The sequence below is a fragment of the Odocoileus virginianus genome, chromosome 29 (genome assembly GCF_023699985.2).
Source record: "Odocoileus virginianus isolate 20LAN1187 ecotype Illinois chromosome 29, Ovbor_1.2, whole genome shotgun sequence".
Taxonomy (NCBI): domain Eukaryota; kingdom Metazoa; phylum Chordata; class Mammalia; order Artiodactyla; family Cervidae; genus Odocoileus; species Odocoileus virginianus.
The window spans coordinates 34931609-34947559 of NC_069702.1; the positions used below are offsets into that span (position 1 = coordinate 34931609).

General features: G+C 32.9%; 1 protein-coding gene across 1 annotated transcript in view; it reads left to right on the forward strand.

Annotated features, from left to right (window-relative positions):
* Positions 1 to 11174: 11174 nt before the first annotated feature.
* Positions 11175 to 15951, forward strand: part of TECRL (trans-2,3-enoyl-CoA reductase like) — a 135528-nt gene continuing 130751 nt past the window's right edge. The window contains exon 1 of the mRNA XM_070458009.1: positions 11175 to 11429. Coding sequence (XP_070314110.1) covers positions 11205 to 11429 — 225 coding nt within the window. The 5' untranslated portion in view covers positions 11175 to 11204. The remainder of the gene's footprint in view (positions 11430 to 15951) is intronic.

Sequence of the window (15951 nt, forward strand, 5' to 3'; positions counted from 1 at the left end):
TTAGCTGGAATGGTTACTTAATAATTATTTTATAATGCAAGTTTGAGGAATTTAGTTCAGATGTCTTGTTTATTTTATTTGATATTTCTTTATGATAAAGTGAAAGTTTATTTTTGAAAGGAATATTGTAGAATTAATACAGCCTTCTAAGTGTATCATATTAGGAGATACAAGGCAGCAGTTTATCATATATTGTTGGAAACTACCACTTTCCTTCTTTAGTTTGTGATTATTTGGTAGATAAGTCAAAACTATGTAAGTATCCTGTTTTATTGACCATTGAATATTCTTACCAGAAAAAAAAAGTTTTAATATGATAGTAAAATAGTTTTTTTGTGATTCTTTTATTCCTTATTAGTTGATATTCCTCCAAAGAATTACCATTCTTCACTATTTGTGTGATTGCATAGACAAGAGAGAAGATACAAAAAAATTTCCTGAGTTTTATATCTTTCTAATATCTGATATTTTTTAGTTCATCTGTGGTCAGTACATTCTACCAGGACACAGACACTTCAGAGTTTGAATATGACTAAACTTGACACGATCTTTATTTATTGATATTATCAAAGAAATATTCTGGCCCCACATACAATCTAACCAAATACTAATATTCACTCTACTTATTAATATAAACTGCATATTTTACCCATTGTTTTATACTGTCAAGCATACTTTTTATATTACCATTTATTCATTCATTAAATTTTATTCAGCACAAGTCATACTACACTAAATATTGTGCTATATTCTTTTAGAAACAGATTATCTAAGATAAATACTGATATTTAAAGAAAATATAATTCCTTTAGAAAAACTGCATAATGCTATGCTGTTTTCAGTCCCTCAGTCATGTACAGTCTGTGGCCCTTTGGACTGTAGCCCACTAGGCTCCTCTGTCCATGGGATTTTTCAGGCAAGACTTTTTCAGGGAGTGCATTGCATGCCCCCCTCCAGAGGAATTTCCTGACCCAAGGTTCGAACCCCCATCCCCTGTGTTTCCTGCACTACAGGCAAGTTCTTTACCTTTGAATCATTGGTAAAACTCACCCCAAACTGTATAACATACCACAGCAAAAGACAAATAACATGACTTTTAGTATGGTGCCCTTTAATGCCCTTACAGGGTAAACAGAAGGATTCTGTGATGTCCTATTTCAGTCCTTATGAAAATTGTGCAACTCTGGGTATCAGTATGCCACAAGTAATTCCAGAATGTCAAGGATGTAGAAATGGCAGGAAAATTGACTCATAGGGAAAAGTTAGAGTGAATGGGAGTCAGATAAGCATAAGCATATGTATCTGTAGAGGGACAAGTATGTTTGTTATTTGATTAAGGACACGTTCCCCAAAGAGCATCACCAGTTGCTGTGTCATCTCTCTCTCTTTCTCTCTCTCTCTCTCTCTCTCTCTCACACACACACACACACACACACACGTTTGTGCATGCTCATTTGTAAGCACAAATATACTCACATACAGAGGGTATTGTGTGTTTGCCATTTAAAAATAAGCAGCTACCATTTTGCAATTACAATTATACTTTGATAGTATATACATATATACGTGTTGTATGATTTTAATTCTGTAATGATAAATGATAGATCCCTACATATGCATTTAGGTCTGGATGTGTGTGTATGCAGCCATAAAAGGTGATGCTGGAAAGTTATTAAGAACTTATAGTAATTTGTGATTAGTTATGCCACTTTTTGATTTTATCACTTTGGTGAAGTTACTTAAACTCTCTGTGCCTCAGTTTCTACATCTATAATAAAAACTATCTTTTACAGTTATATGGATAAGCACTGAGTACATTGCATAAACCATGATAAGCCTCACATTGTCACTGACTATTACTCTGTGAATACTAATTACTTCACACAGATATAATGTCTGCTGTTTCCTAAGTAGATTAAACTATGCAAACCTTGTGGCATAAAATGTTCAAAAATGAAAACATTACAACTCCAGATAATCCAAGAAAAGATAATATTTCAAATAGTGCTAGTCAACATCTTTCTATCCAGATGAAAATGTACCTCAACCATCTCAGATCATATTACTTAACTTACTTGAAATGTGCATGAGAAACCTAAATATTAGCAATATTATTGATTTTTAAATTATGAAGATGAAGAGTTAATATCCTCATTCTGTTGGTACTGTTTTACTCATCTCTCTGATGTTTTTAAGGTTATTTTGAAAATCTATGAACCAAAAAATGCACTGGCCTCAATTTCCCAAGCCCAGTGAAAAAATGAAGCTGTACATAATAAAAAAATGAACACACTAAGTTCTTACTTCTCAAATGAAACTTTAATTTTTTGTTTCATTACGATTTCTTCACAGCTTACCAGAGAAGAGATAAAACTGCAAAGAAAGTATATGAGTTTGTTGCTAAATATATAGATCCAAAAATATTCAGATTTTTTTTTTTTCAAATTTTTCTTTCAAAGCTGAGAGAGGAACTCTATAGTCCATTCTATTTATGACAAGAAATCCCTGAAAGAGGAGAAACAGGCATGGCCTGAGCTCCCAAAATAAAGTACAGCCCTTGCCAGCACACATCAGAGGACAACTGCAATCACGTGGCTGGCTTTAGGAAGGGCCAGCCTGAGTGTCTGGAAACTCTCCAGGGCGGAATCAGAGAACTCAGAGGAGGGCAGAGCCAACTGCTCTAATGAAAACACAGAGTGCAATCAAGGAAAAATGGAGCATATAGAGCTGAGTTAAATACTGGATTGAATGGTTTGTGAGGACTTTGTAATTTCTGTAAATGGTCCAAAGAAAACATTTTGGTAAGTATTCAGCTCAAAATTCAAAAAAGACAAGACAGATAGAAATATATAGTCTGCTCAAAACTAAATATGAATTAAGTTCTGTCACCACTTTCTTGCTTTTCTTTTCCTATGAATATTTTAATTTTACAAGTCACTCGAACCTTATACACACAAAATGATATTATATTTTCCTCAATTTAAAAAAAAATGATCCTATCTCAGTTCAATTGGTTTGCTTTTCAGGAAATCATTTAATTTCACCATAGTCAATGAAATACAGTACTGAGACTCCCACTCCTGTCTAATTTATTAATTAATGTATTGAATTTTACAGTTCATTTTTACTAACATTGCTATAATGGTACAGTAACTTTGTGAGGGAAAGACAACTATATAGGTCTTATTTCTACTTTTTTTTTTTTATAATGGTTGGCTTTAAATAGGAAAAAAAAATAAATATTACCCAGAAATTACAGTTAGAAGGATCATTAGATATCATGCTAAGAATGTGTTCATGAATGATACAACTAGTAGTAAGAGGTTACTCAGTTTATCCAGTATCATACAGCACATGCTGTCAGAGTAGACCAAGAGTCTGCATCTTGAAATTTAACTCCAGAGTTCTTTCCCCTACATTTCAGCTATAGTATTTTTAAATAGAACTACTACTATTTATTTATTATCTGAACAGATTTATTTACTCATTATTTCTAATTTACCAACTATCCCTATTTTTTGGTTAAAAATGTAAAACAAATTTGTCATGGTAAGAACACCTGTTTCCTCTTTTTAATCCTTTTTTCTATTACAAGTAATTTATTTCATGTAATCAAAATAAATACTCAATAAATATATGTGATTTTTCAATTATTATGTATTAGTTCAAAAGTTAACATGCGTGGTTTCAACCACTTAGTTTCAGGACTTTATAAACCTTGTGTAACAAATATAAAACACTCTTTTGGGAAAACTTATATTCTCTGGAGACTCAGAAAACAATTTATTTTCATATTGCTAAGTCTTTTCTATCTACCTTTAGTCTGCTGACTCAAAGCCCATTTCATAGCTCATTGGTATCACTAAAATTGAGGAAAGTGGAGAAAAATAAGACTACATAATCTTTATAGGGGAAAAGGATAATAAATATACTTTTGAATATTTTATGGAGCCAATAGCACCTAGCTTAGAAATCTATACAGACATCAGTGTAATAATGATAAGTAAATTTCATTTTCCAATGATTGTAACCATCTAGATTTAGAAAAGTAAAGAAGAGGAATAATCTGAATGTTTAATTAGGGTAATCAGTTCAGTTCAGTTTTTCAGTCATGTCTGACTCTTTGCAACCCCATGAACCACAGCATGCCAGGCCTCCCTGTTCATCACCAACTCCAGGAGTTCACTCAGACCCATGTCCATTGAGTCAATGATGCCATCCAAACATCTCATCCTCTGCTGTCCCCTTCTCCTCCTGCCCTCAGTCTTTCCCAGCACCAGGGTCTTTTCAAATGAGTTTGCTCTTCACATCAGGTGGCCAAAGTATTAGAGTTTCAGCTTCAACATCAGTCCTTCCAATGAACACCCAGGACTGATCTCCTTTCAGATGGACTGGTTGGATCTCCTTGCAGTCCAAGGGACTCTCAAGAGTCTTCAACACCACAGCTCAAAAGCATCAATTTTTCTGCGCTCAGCTTTCTTTATAGTCCAACTCTCACATCCATACATGACCACTGGAAAAACCATAGCCTTGACTAGATGGACCTTTGTTGGGGAAGTAATGTCTCTGCTTTTTACTATGCTGTCTAGGTTGGTCATAACTTTCTTTCCAAGGAGTTAGTGTCTTTGAATTTCATGGCTGCAATCACCATCTGCAGTGATTTTTGGAGACCAGAAAGATAAAGTCAACCACTGTTTCCACTGTTTCCCCATCTATCTGCCATGAAGTTTTAGGGTGATGGGATAACAAAACTTAAAGATCTGATTTTTGGGAGGCATAAATCTGATTTTAGAGACTAACACTGAGAAAATACATTAAATGTGTGTGTTGAACGCCCTCCAATTTTTTCAGAAATGTCTCTATTTGATTTATATATAGTGTCTTGTATTTCATAAGTCTTGCAAAATTCATAATGTTATCAAAATGGGACAGATAATGGAAAGTATGATATTACATGCCTATTTAACAAGGAACTTCTTGAACCCAAACTATTTGCATTAATAAAGTGTTATTTTCTAGACACATATTACTTGCTTATATATGTTCCTAGGTCCAATAATAGTATGCCTTAATGCTTCATTTTCTGCTCCCTTATTAACTTCCTAAACTCTAATTCTTTGTGCCTAATATACAAGATTTTCTCATGAACACTGACCAAAAATATCCAGGACATGTGGGTTTGCGTTTGTCTTTATTTCTCTTTGACACACTTAACTCTGGGTTCAGTGTCTTCAATGATTTACTCAGGTGACATTTAGTATAGATGAAAACCATAATTCTTATCATGAAGTCCTTTCTGTTATACTTGTGTGGGTCTATTTCTAGGACAAAACTTTCACAGGCACAACTTTACTTTCATGTATTTCCTTTGTGCACTACGAAACTCAATAGGCAGGCTTTATGTTTTGATAAATTAACTATGAAAACTTTTTATTTTTACTATAAAAATGTAGCAATTTAACCCATGGGAAAAATATTGTAATTTGTACTCTTGCCTGAACACATAGTTTCTGTTTGTTAATAAAATGATTACACTAGGGGAAAAAAAAAAGTGACTACCTTATTGTGATATCGTTGATTAGAATCTCAACTTAAAGAGAAAAAAAATATTCACATGATGATTTGTTCATTCAAAAAACAGTGTTGAGTACTTACTATATGCCAGTAATTATACTATGCCTTGAAAGTAGAGTGATGGACAAAATTAGATCTAATCTTTGCCTCATGAATTTTATTATCTGGTGGCTAAATATCACAAACAAGTATGAAAGTGAAAAAAGTGAAGATGCTCAGTCGTGTCCGACTCTTTGCTACACCATGGACTGTAGCCTACCAGGCTCCTCTGTCCATGGGGTTTTCCAGGCAAGGGTACTGGAGTGGGTTGCCATTTTATTTTCCCAGGGATCTTCCCAACCCAGGGATCAAACCCAGGTCTCCTGCGCTGTAGGCAAATGCTTTACCATCTGAGCCATCAGGGAAGTTGTACATGTATGGATGATTATCATTTCCATTACTCGATAAAGTATCAGCGAAAATGTAAATACAGTCAAATAAGCTATTCTCCAGAAAAATGGCCAAGAATATTTTTTCCTATGATGGGAATAACGTCCTTTCTTTTTGCATTTTTGCCTTTGATTTAGAGTGAAAGTGCATCAATTCTGGAAATTCCTACTATTATAATCTTATGAAAATATTCATTGTTAACATGCAGATGTTCAAATTTAGAAAACCCACCATGATTTATTGAATCCACAATGCAATTGTGGAAACACATGGAATGCGTATTTGTGTGCTCAGTCACTCAGTCGTGTCGACTTTTCCCACCCTGTGGACTGTAGCCTGCCAGGCTCCTCAGTTCACGGGATTCTCCAGGCAAGAATACTGGAGCGGGCTGCCACTTCCTCCTCAAAGGTTCTTCCCGAGCCAGGAATTGAATCCCCGTCTCCCGCAGCTCCTGGCATTGGCAATTGGATTCTTCACCACTGAACAACTAGGGAAGCGTCAATACATGGAGTGTCTATCATAAAACCTGAACTAAGAGGCAAAAGACTCAGAATATCCCTTGCAGTACTGAAGAAGAAAAACAAAGCTAGATGGCTGAGATTACCAGACATCAAGTCTTATTATGAAGCTACCATAATAAGGACAATGTGGTTTTGGCAAAAAGAATAGACAGATAGATCAATGGAACAGAACAGACAGTCTAGAAATAGATCCACATAAATATAATCAAGCAATTATAGGCAGACCACTGGAGAAAAGATAGTCTTTCTACCAAATGGTACTGAAGCAGCTAGATACCCACATGCAAAAAGAACATCTATTTACAGACCTTATACCTTTCACATAAATTAACTCAAAATGGATCATGGACATACATGTAAAATACAAAATCATACAATTTATAGAAAATAACATCAGAAAAGCACAATCCATGAATGATGAAGAGATAAATTGGAATTCATTAAATTTTAAAACTTTTGCTTTACAAAAAATACTCTTCAGAGAATTAGAAGACAAACCAAACAGTAAGAAAGTATTTGGAAAACACATATATGATAAAGAACTTATATCCAAGATATAAAAGGAACTCTCTAAACTCTACAGTAGGGGATAAAAGAGCAATTACAAAATGGACAAGAGATCTGGGCAGGCACTTCAGCAGAGATGTACAGATGGCAAATAAGCATAAGAAAAGATACTCTACATCATTTGTCATTAGAGAATTACATATTTAAACATGAAATACTACATCACACTTATTAGGATGGCCAAATTCCAGAACAGTTATAACACCAAACCTGTGGAGGATGTGGAGCAACCAGAACTTTCATTCATTGCTGGTGGGAATACCAAATGGTACATTTTGAAATGCAGTCTGACTGTTACAAAGCAAACAAAGACCTACTATTCAATTAAGCAATCACATTCTTAGTTCTTTAATGAAAGAAATTTAAAATTATACTCACACATAAACCTAAAACACAAATGCTCAAAGCAACAACAAAGATGTCCTTCAATAGATGAATGAATAAGTAAACTATGGTACAACATATAGTGAGATATTATTCAATGATTAAAAAAAGCACCTTTAATTTTATATGTGTATTATTAATTTTTAAAAGCCTGTCTGGAAAAACTACATACTGTATAATTTCAACTGTGATATTCTGGAAAAGATAAAACTGTGAAGACAGTAAAACAGATTAGTGGTTGCCAGGAATTCAGGAGTACAGAGTTGAATGGACATGTAGAGCACAGGACAGTCTCAGGTCAGTGAAACTTTTTTGTATGATGTTATTATGGTGGGTGAATGAATTTATTTGTCAAAACTCACAGAACTATAAAACACAAAGTCTAAATCCTAAAATATTGTCTTTAATTCATAAATATTTATCAATATTGGTTCATTAATTATAACAAAGTTTCACACTAATGCAAGATATTAATTATAAGGTATATAGTATATCAGGAGGGAATGGGATGAATATATTTACTCAATTTTGTGTGAACTAAAACTGCCATATAGAATAACTCTACTTATTATTTAAAATGATCTCTTAAGAAGTAGCACTTCAAATGGAAAATAAATTTAAATGATATGCTTTCTGTCAAAAAGAAATGAAAAATATGAGGGTAAAGAACAATGATACAATAAGGCCTCCCTTCACATTTTACTATAAGTAAATTCAATTGGAATAAAGATTCCTGTTTCACATGCATCATTTCATAATAGTTTTCCACTAAAAACATTTTCAAACTGCTATCTATTTTAGAGTGGTATCCCAGGTCTAGTATTAAACCAGTATTAATTAATGATATTAGTTTCATTATGATCTATTTAGCAATAATCTTAAAAAAATTTAGCAAACAGAAAATACTTTATTTTTAAAGTTACTTCAAAATACTAATGAAATAATAAATAGCCTAATATACAAAATTATTTTTTTCTTTGAAAACTTTTAATATAGGTGACTGACATAGACAAAAATCTGCAATTTTCTCCCTTATAAATATTGCCATTTACACCCATTTTTTCTTTCTTCAATTTTTTTTTTTTTTTGCATGTGTGGGTATGTTTTAGCTGATACTTTTTATTTTAGAATAACTTTAGAAAATCATTGAGAATAAATTTTTGCGTGTATTTTTTTACCTAGTTCCCCTAATTTCAACATCTTTCATAATCATATTTATCAAAACTCAGATATTGGTACTATACAGCTAGTTAAATTTCAGATGCTATTCTCATTTATTTTCTCTTTTAGAAAACAATCAATATACTACATTGCATTTTCTATTTGTGTCTTTATATTCTCTCTTGATATGTCACTTTATCTCAATTTTTTCCTTGTTTTTCATATTTCTAACAGTATCAATGACTATTAGGTATTTTTGTAGGATGTCCCTCAATTTGTGTTTGTTTGCTGTTTTCTCAGGGTTAAACTTAAGTAACGAACTTTTGGAAGAATACCACAGAGCTGATGTGCCCTCATCTCATGATATCCGTCAGTATGTAATATCAACATGACTCTTCATGGTGATATTAGACTTGATCTCTAGGTTAAAATATGTCTCCCTGCCAGTTTCTTTACTCACTGTAAAGCTTCTATTTTCTGCTTCCATTCATTGTGTTACTTAAGTGAAACTTACACTCATTCAGAGATATCTGCATATACAATTTGGAATTTCTTATGTAGGAAAATTTCATTCCTTGTCCCCATTTATTTATTTATTTATTACTTATTCTATCACTTATTTATATCAGTATGGACTCACAGATATTTACAAAGTTCTTTGAGTCAGAATATATTATCATCAGTATTTATGTTTTTGAATTATTTCAGTGTTGGCAATGGGAGCGCTTTCAGTTTGGCACCTGTGTTCTTTGACTATTCCTTTCTTTTTGTTTTTAATAGAAGCCATCTCTGAAGATTATATTATGTGGGTTGCAGAGTTATGTTACTTTGGTATAATGCACTAATAGTTCACCTCACTATGTAGTTAATTCACATCCTTCTGCCTACAGCTTCAAGATACACTTATTGATCAATTATTTATTAGTTGATTCTTTAATACATGTGTATGGGGCACCTACTGTATGCTAGACACTCCTCTGAGCACTCTGGGTAGCTTAGGGCAGGACATCCAAAATATGACAAAATGCTGATGATGCAGAGCATTGTAGACCTCTTCAGGAAACTTTAGCTTTTTAATTATATATGAATAAAATATGAATCATCAAGGAGTGTGTTGAGCAGTTAATTACATTGCTTGTTTTAATATAAAGACCGATCATTTCAGCAGCTGTATTAAAGACCATTGATCGACCAATTTGCACACAGGGAGACCAGTTTGGAAAAGCATTACAGGTGAAATGATATTCTGAAATTAACTGTGGGATGGTGGTAAGACTGTGTTCTGGATTTTTGATGAATTAGATCTGAGGTGTGGGAGAAAGGGAAATGTTAAGGATAATCCTAAATTTAAAGTGCTGAACAACTAGGTGATAAAACTGACAGTGTGTGTGTGTGCAAAAACATATATGCACATACATCCCTGACTTCTAGTGTTTAATAATAAATATTGAGTGGAATTGTGGTCTAGAGTATGAAAATGATTACTGAACAATGTGTACGTGAATCTCTGGCACACAATGAGTAGTCCAAAATGTTTTAATTGCATTATTTTATTTACAAAATTAAAGATTAGTTCCCTAATATAGATATATAGATTTCCCCTCTACTATTGTAACTGTTTTCTTTTTCATGTTTTTATTGAAAATAATATCCTAGAATGTTTTCCTGTAACATTCCTTTGAATCAGTAGCACTATAATTTGGATTTTTGTTATTCCTTCACCCGCTTTACAGGTCTCAGAGAGTACTTGGAGTCTTTCGCAAACCCCTCTTTTGAGGCTGTTTTTTTATTTTTCATTGTTCATTCTGAGCTTATTTGAATTTGTCATAATTTGTGATACTTGAGATGTTTAGTACTGATTTTGCATATACATTTAATTATTTCCCTGTCATATAATGTGTGTAAAAGTGTTAAAATAAGGTTTTCTTCCTTTTCCTTAAAGTATAAAGTTCTTCTCTACATATCCCAATCATATAGATGACTTGTTGTTTTTCTGTTCTCCATATGGAATGAAGAATTTATCCATTTTCTATCAGATGTATATGTGAGTATTAAAAATATGGCACAGATCTTTAGTCTAGGAAGTATTTACCAAAAAAAAAAAGTGTTTATGTAATAATGTACTATTAGTACATTACTAACAGCAGTATAAGATATAAGATAAGATAGCAGTATGATAATTTTAGTACATCTACATATGAATGCAGGAATAATTCATGTGTTTGCAGATTAGTGGATCCAGAATCCAGAGATAATAAAAACTCTTCTCTATTCCTTTCTTGCTTTGGAATTTCAGATACTACTGGCCACATTAAGAACCTGAGATAAAAGGAGAAAGCAAGAAATAATTTGAATGCTGGTAATCTACACTGCAGCAATTCACAATAGTGTGTTATATATAGAAAGAGATCAGTCATTGTTTTCAAGGCTGCTAAATAAAACTGAACTCTTGGAATGCCATGCCACTTGACCTTTCCAGGTTTCACCAGCAGTATTTAACTTGTTTGAAGGGAACACACTTGCATGTGTCTCCTGTTGACAAGACAGTTTCTCCTGGTAGTTCGCAGAATGTTCAAAAGGTACAAGTCTCTTGCTTCAGAACGCAGGATTTCTCCAGGAGCTACACGGTCCATACTGAAGGATGACATGAAAAATTTTCATTTTTTATCGCAATTTATACTCTCAGCAGGCCCTCTAAAAGCAGCGTCAGCAGTTAAACATTCAAAAACTACTCACTTTGAGATTGAAATACTTGATGCTCAAACCAAAATGCAGATATGTATTGTGGACAAGGTGAGTTTTCTTTATTTATTTGAATTTGTCTTTTCTGCCTCAAAGATCATTGATCACTTGATTGATACTGAAAAAGCCTATACCAAAATATATTTGGGGGTTTTCAAACCAATTTTATGATGAGTTGGGTGGATACTTTAGTATATACTTTAAAGTATGCTTTGCATAGTTTTTTTCTGTAAAAGATATCCACTGCATCCTTCATATTCAATTTAAAGGGTAGCTAAAAATTATAAGGTTCTGTTTTTTTTTTCCTAGCATTGGGGGCATTGTCAAGAGGTAAAATTTCAGTGCTCACCTTCTCAGCCTACATGACATTTGCTTAGGTTTTTCTCTTCATTCACTTCCTTGCATATTCAAATTTCCATAGTTTTAATAGTGTTTGTAGAAAGCAGCAGGCAAAAGGCACTAAAGTTATTAAAATAATATTTAGCATATGGGATAAAATCCAGCCATTTGAAAATTATTTAGAATTTATTTAATTGCCTACAGTGTTACAGTGTTTAGAAACTTAAATTACTGTTTAAAACTACAGATTCTGAGTTCCTAAGAAGGATGTCTTGCTTAATATATCATTCTTCTACACTCATATTACTGATGTTTCACTAAGGAAAGATGAGATATATACTTCCTAGGTTAGAAAAATAACACACAAATATATATGTGCATTGTAGATAGATGTGTATGTGCAATCTTCCAATCATCTTCAGTTTTTCTACAGTTTGAAAAAAAACATGAGTACTTGAGTTTATTATGGGAAAGACTAATATTTTAATAAAACATTTATTTTGCTCTAAAGGCATGTTGAACAAGTGTTTTGCTATTGTTCTAAAATAAAATTCAATCACTGATTCCATTTATCTATGCTTTTTTTTTATGCTTAAGCATTTATCTATGGTTTTTTTTTAGCTATGTTTCTAGATAAGAGGAAAAGAGGAGAAACTATTTACTTGCTTTTAACCACCAAGAAGATAATATATACCTTCTTATTCAGTAGTTAAACACTGTGACCAGTCTATTAGTTGCAAAATACTTCTATTTACAGGTGGAAATGAAAGAGAGAACTTTTACAAGTTCATGCAGGTCATTGTGGAATGTATGAAATTCAAAACCTTTAGTTCAGAACTCTAAATCATATTCTTTTTCTATAGTACCACTAGAGTCATGTATAAATTATAAATATGCATTATGTATAATATATTTTTAACTTAAAGTCTTCAGGCATGTTACAATTTAAGTATCTCATTAAAATGTTTGGTTTTTTATATCATACAGTAATAGGATAAATTTTGAAAATAAAATTACTATCCAGAAGTTGTTGATGTTTGTAGGTTCTCACTACTGAAAATTGAAAACTTACAAGGAAAATATAGTGAAATTAAGGTGGAATAAAACAATAAATGGAATAGATATTATGTTGGCCAAGGATTTCCAAAGAACATAATTCTAAAATGAGATGTTATTGTGTCTTTTCTGATATGTGTATAAACTTTGACATGAAATTCATTATCAAGTAATGAGAAAATGTTGAGCTCCTAAGTATTTCCCTACTATATTTAAATTTCCTGTTATTTAGATTTTTAAGAAACAAAGCTTGCATTTTTAGGTATTAATTAAACTGTACAAAATTTAAGCGTACTGAAAACCAGTATTCTTTTCAGATGAGGATTTGTTTTCAGCATCTCACATTTGAACTCTAAGAGACCCAGTAATTGCATCTCCAATGGCAAATCTTTAGAGGAACTCAGTAGGCTAGCTTCAGGATTAATTTGGGATTCCTCACAGCCTTTACCGGACAATCAACACCATCTGATGTGTAACTTGCAGCATCCAAATCTTTGACTTGTCAGTACAATGGGTTTTGTTTTGTCTTGTTTTTGTTTTGCAATTTGGTAAATTGTCTCATGATGATGGCAAGACATATAAAGAAAATAAAATCTGGATTAGTTTGCTAGTTTGCTTTATGATTGTAAACATGGGAAAATAGTGTTTGCTGTCTAACACAATTTTTTCTTAAACAAATTAACAGCTATGTTAATAGTAGGTCATGTTAATTGCCTCTCACTATACTTGGCTCTACCTAGTATGTAAAAATTGTGTTACTTAAAGTTGGTCTCTGTCTTTCAGTAAGTGTAATAAAAGTTATAAAGTAGTAAAAGTTAAAGGTCATATATTTTGGAACTAAATATATTGGGACCAAATACCTACTACATCAGTCATATCTATCAAACACTCAGGAAAATCATTGAAGTGCTGATCACCACGACTCTTACTTAGAACATAGGTTAATAAAATCTATTTTATAAGCCTATGATGAAGAGTAAGAATAAGATATGTAACACATTTAGCACAGTGTCTTGAACATTATAGGCAAAAGCAATGTTTTTTAGCTTAATAATCACTTCGAGGGAGAAATTTAATATGCCTACAAATCCAAGAAAAAATAAGCGATGAAATACTTGAAAGTTAGCTGTTGACATGATTTGTTATAAAATGTTATACATGAATTTTCAAATATGCATAGGATGTATGTATTTTAGTAATATGTGCTGAACTCTAGTAGAAATTTTGTTTGCACCTAGAAATTACAACTTTAACTGGGGAATGGGCAAAATATTTGCTCAAGGTATTCATAAGACAAAAATATTAAAAAAATTCTTTGGATTAAAGAAAACATTGAATCACATTCTTTTATTCACACACACAAACACAAACACCCCAGGAAACACAAATTCTTCTATTATCTACTCCAGTTTCTATCTAATTTTTTCTAATTACTTTCATCGTGGTCGTGATGTCTGTCTACATTTTCCTCTTTTCATTCTATTTTAAACCCACTGCATTCAGGCATTTGCCTCCATCACTTCTCAGAATATGAACTTGCTGATGTTTGCCATGAGGCAGTGATAAATACCTCACTAAATCCAAAGGTCAATTCTCAGGCTTTACTTACTCAGTATATGGATACCATTTGCCATTGTCCTCCATAAAATATGTTTGATAACTTGAGTTCCAGGAAAACACATGCAGTTTTAAAAAACTAATGTCGCTGACTTCTTCCTTTTCTTTTGCTGCTTCTTTATTAACTGACTTATTAGATATGGACTGTTACCAACTCAGTCATCAGGACTTTTCTCCATGTTTAATCATTTACCTATGGATTGCTATAGCTTTAAATATCATCTGTCTATTGGTGACTCATAAACATGTAATCACAGCTTATCTTTTCCCCTGAAATGCAAATCCACTTATCTTTGTGCCTATCTATGTATCTATGTATGTATGTATCTATGTAGCTATGTATTCATCCATCTCTCTATCCAGCTATTTGGATCTTTACTAGGAATTTCAAACCGAAGTATCTAAAACTGAGCATTTGGTCTTCCCTGAAAATTTTTCCACAGAGTTTTCCAAATCAACAAATAGCAACTACACCCTTCAAATAGCTCAAGCCAAACATTCAGAGGCATCATGACTGGCCTTTTCCTCTCACAGTCCACATACAATCCATCTTCATCACGATACTTTAAAATATATCCAGACTAACAAATTTTCACTGCCTCTCCCACCAGCACTCCTAAATCTTTCCTCTGCTCTGTCCTTAGCACATTCAATATATTCTCTACATAGCAACCAGAACGAGACTGTTAACCCATGTCAGAGAACATCATTCTCCACTCATAACTAGTCAATGTGTTCCTTTGGGTGTTTACTTCCTGTCACTTTTTCCTTGGGGCCTTTCCTGACTACCTACTTAAAACTGCAAAATCTGCCATTGTTCTCTATTACCCTTCCCTGTTCTACTTCTTTAGTAAAACCTAGTACTATTTAACATATTGTTTATTTTCCTTTCTTCATTTTGTTTATTATCTGGCCTAACCCTATTATGCTAGCTTCACAAAGTCAAGGATTTGTTTTTTGTTTGTTTGTTTGTTTTTCACTCCTGTGTCTATAACGTTTAAAACAGTGCGTGGTCCAAAGAAAGAACTTTATTCAATTATTTATTGAATAACTCAATGCCTGTTCAAGAGATATGTGGATTTGACAATGTACTCATGTTTAGCAGTAGTAGTTTTGGGATGGAGGAGTATGTTTGAAAATACTGTTTTTTACTATTTTCTCAATCTAATTTGGGCTTCCCTTGTAGCTCAGTTGGTAAAGAATCTGCCTGCAATGCAGGAGATGCAGATTCAATCCCTGGTTTGGGAAGATCCCCTGGAGAAGGAAATGGCAACCCACTCCAGTACCCTTGCCTGGAAAATCTCATGGACAGAGGAGCCTGGTGAGCTGTAGTCCAAGGGGTCATAAAGAGTTGGGCACGACTGAGTGACTAACACTTACTTAAATCTAATACAAATTAAATAAATGTAAATATGTTTATAGAAAGTCATTTAATTAAATCATTTCACTGAATGCCCAAATTACTCTTGGCTTGCTCCCAAAAAGATGTATAGAATTTAACTTTGTATTGTGTATAATTTACTAACAAATAGTCATGTTCTGATTACAGAAGTTAACAAGC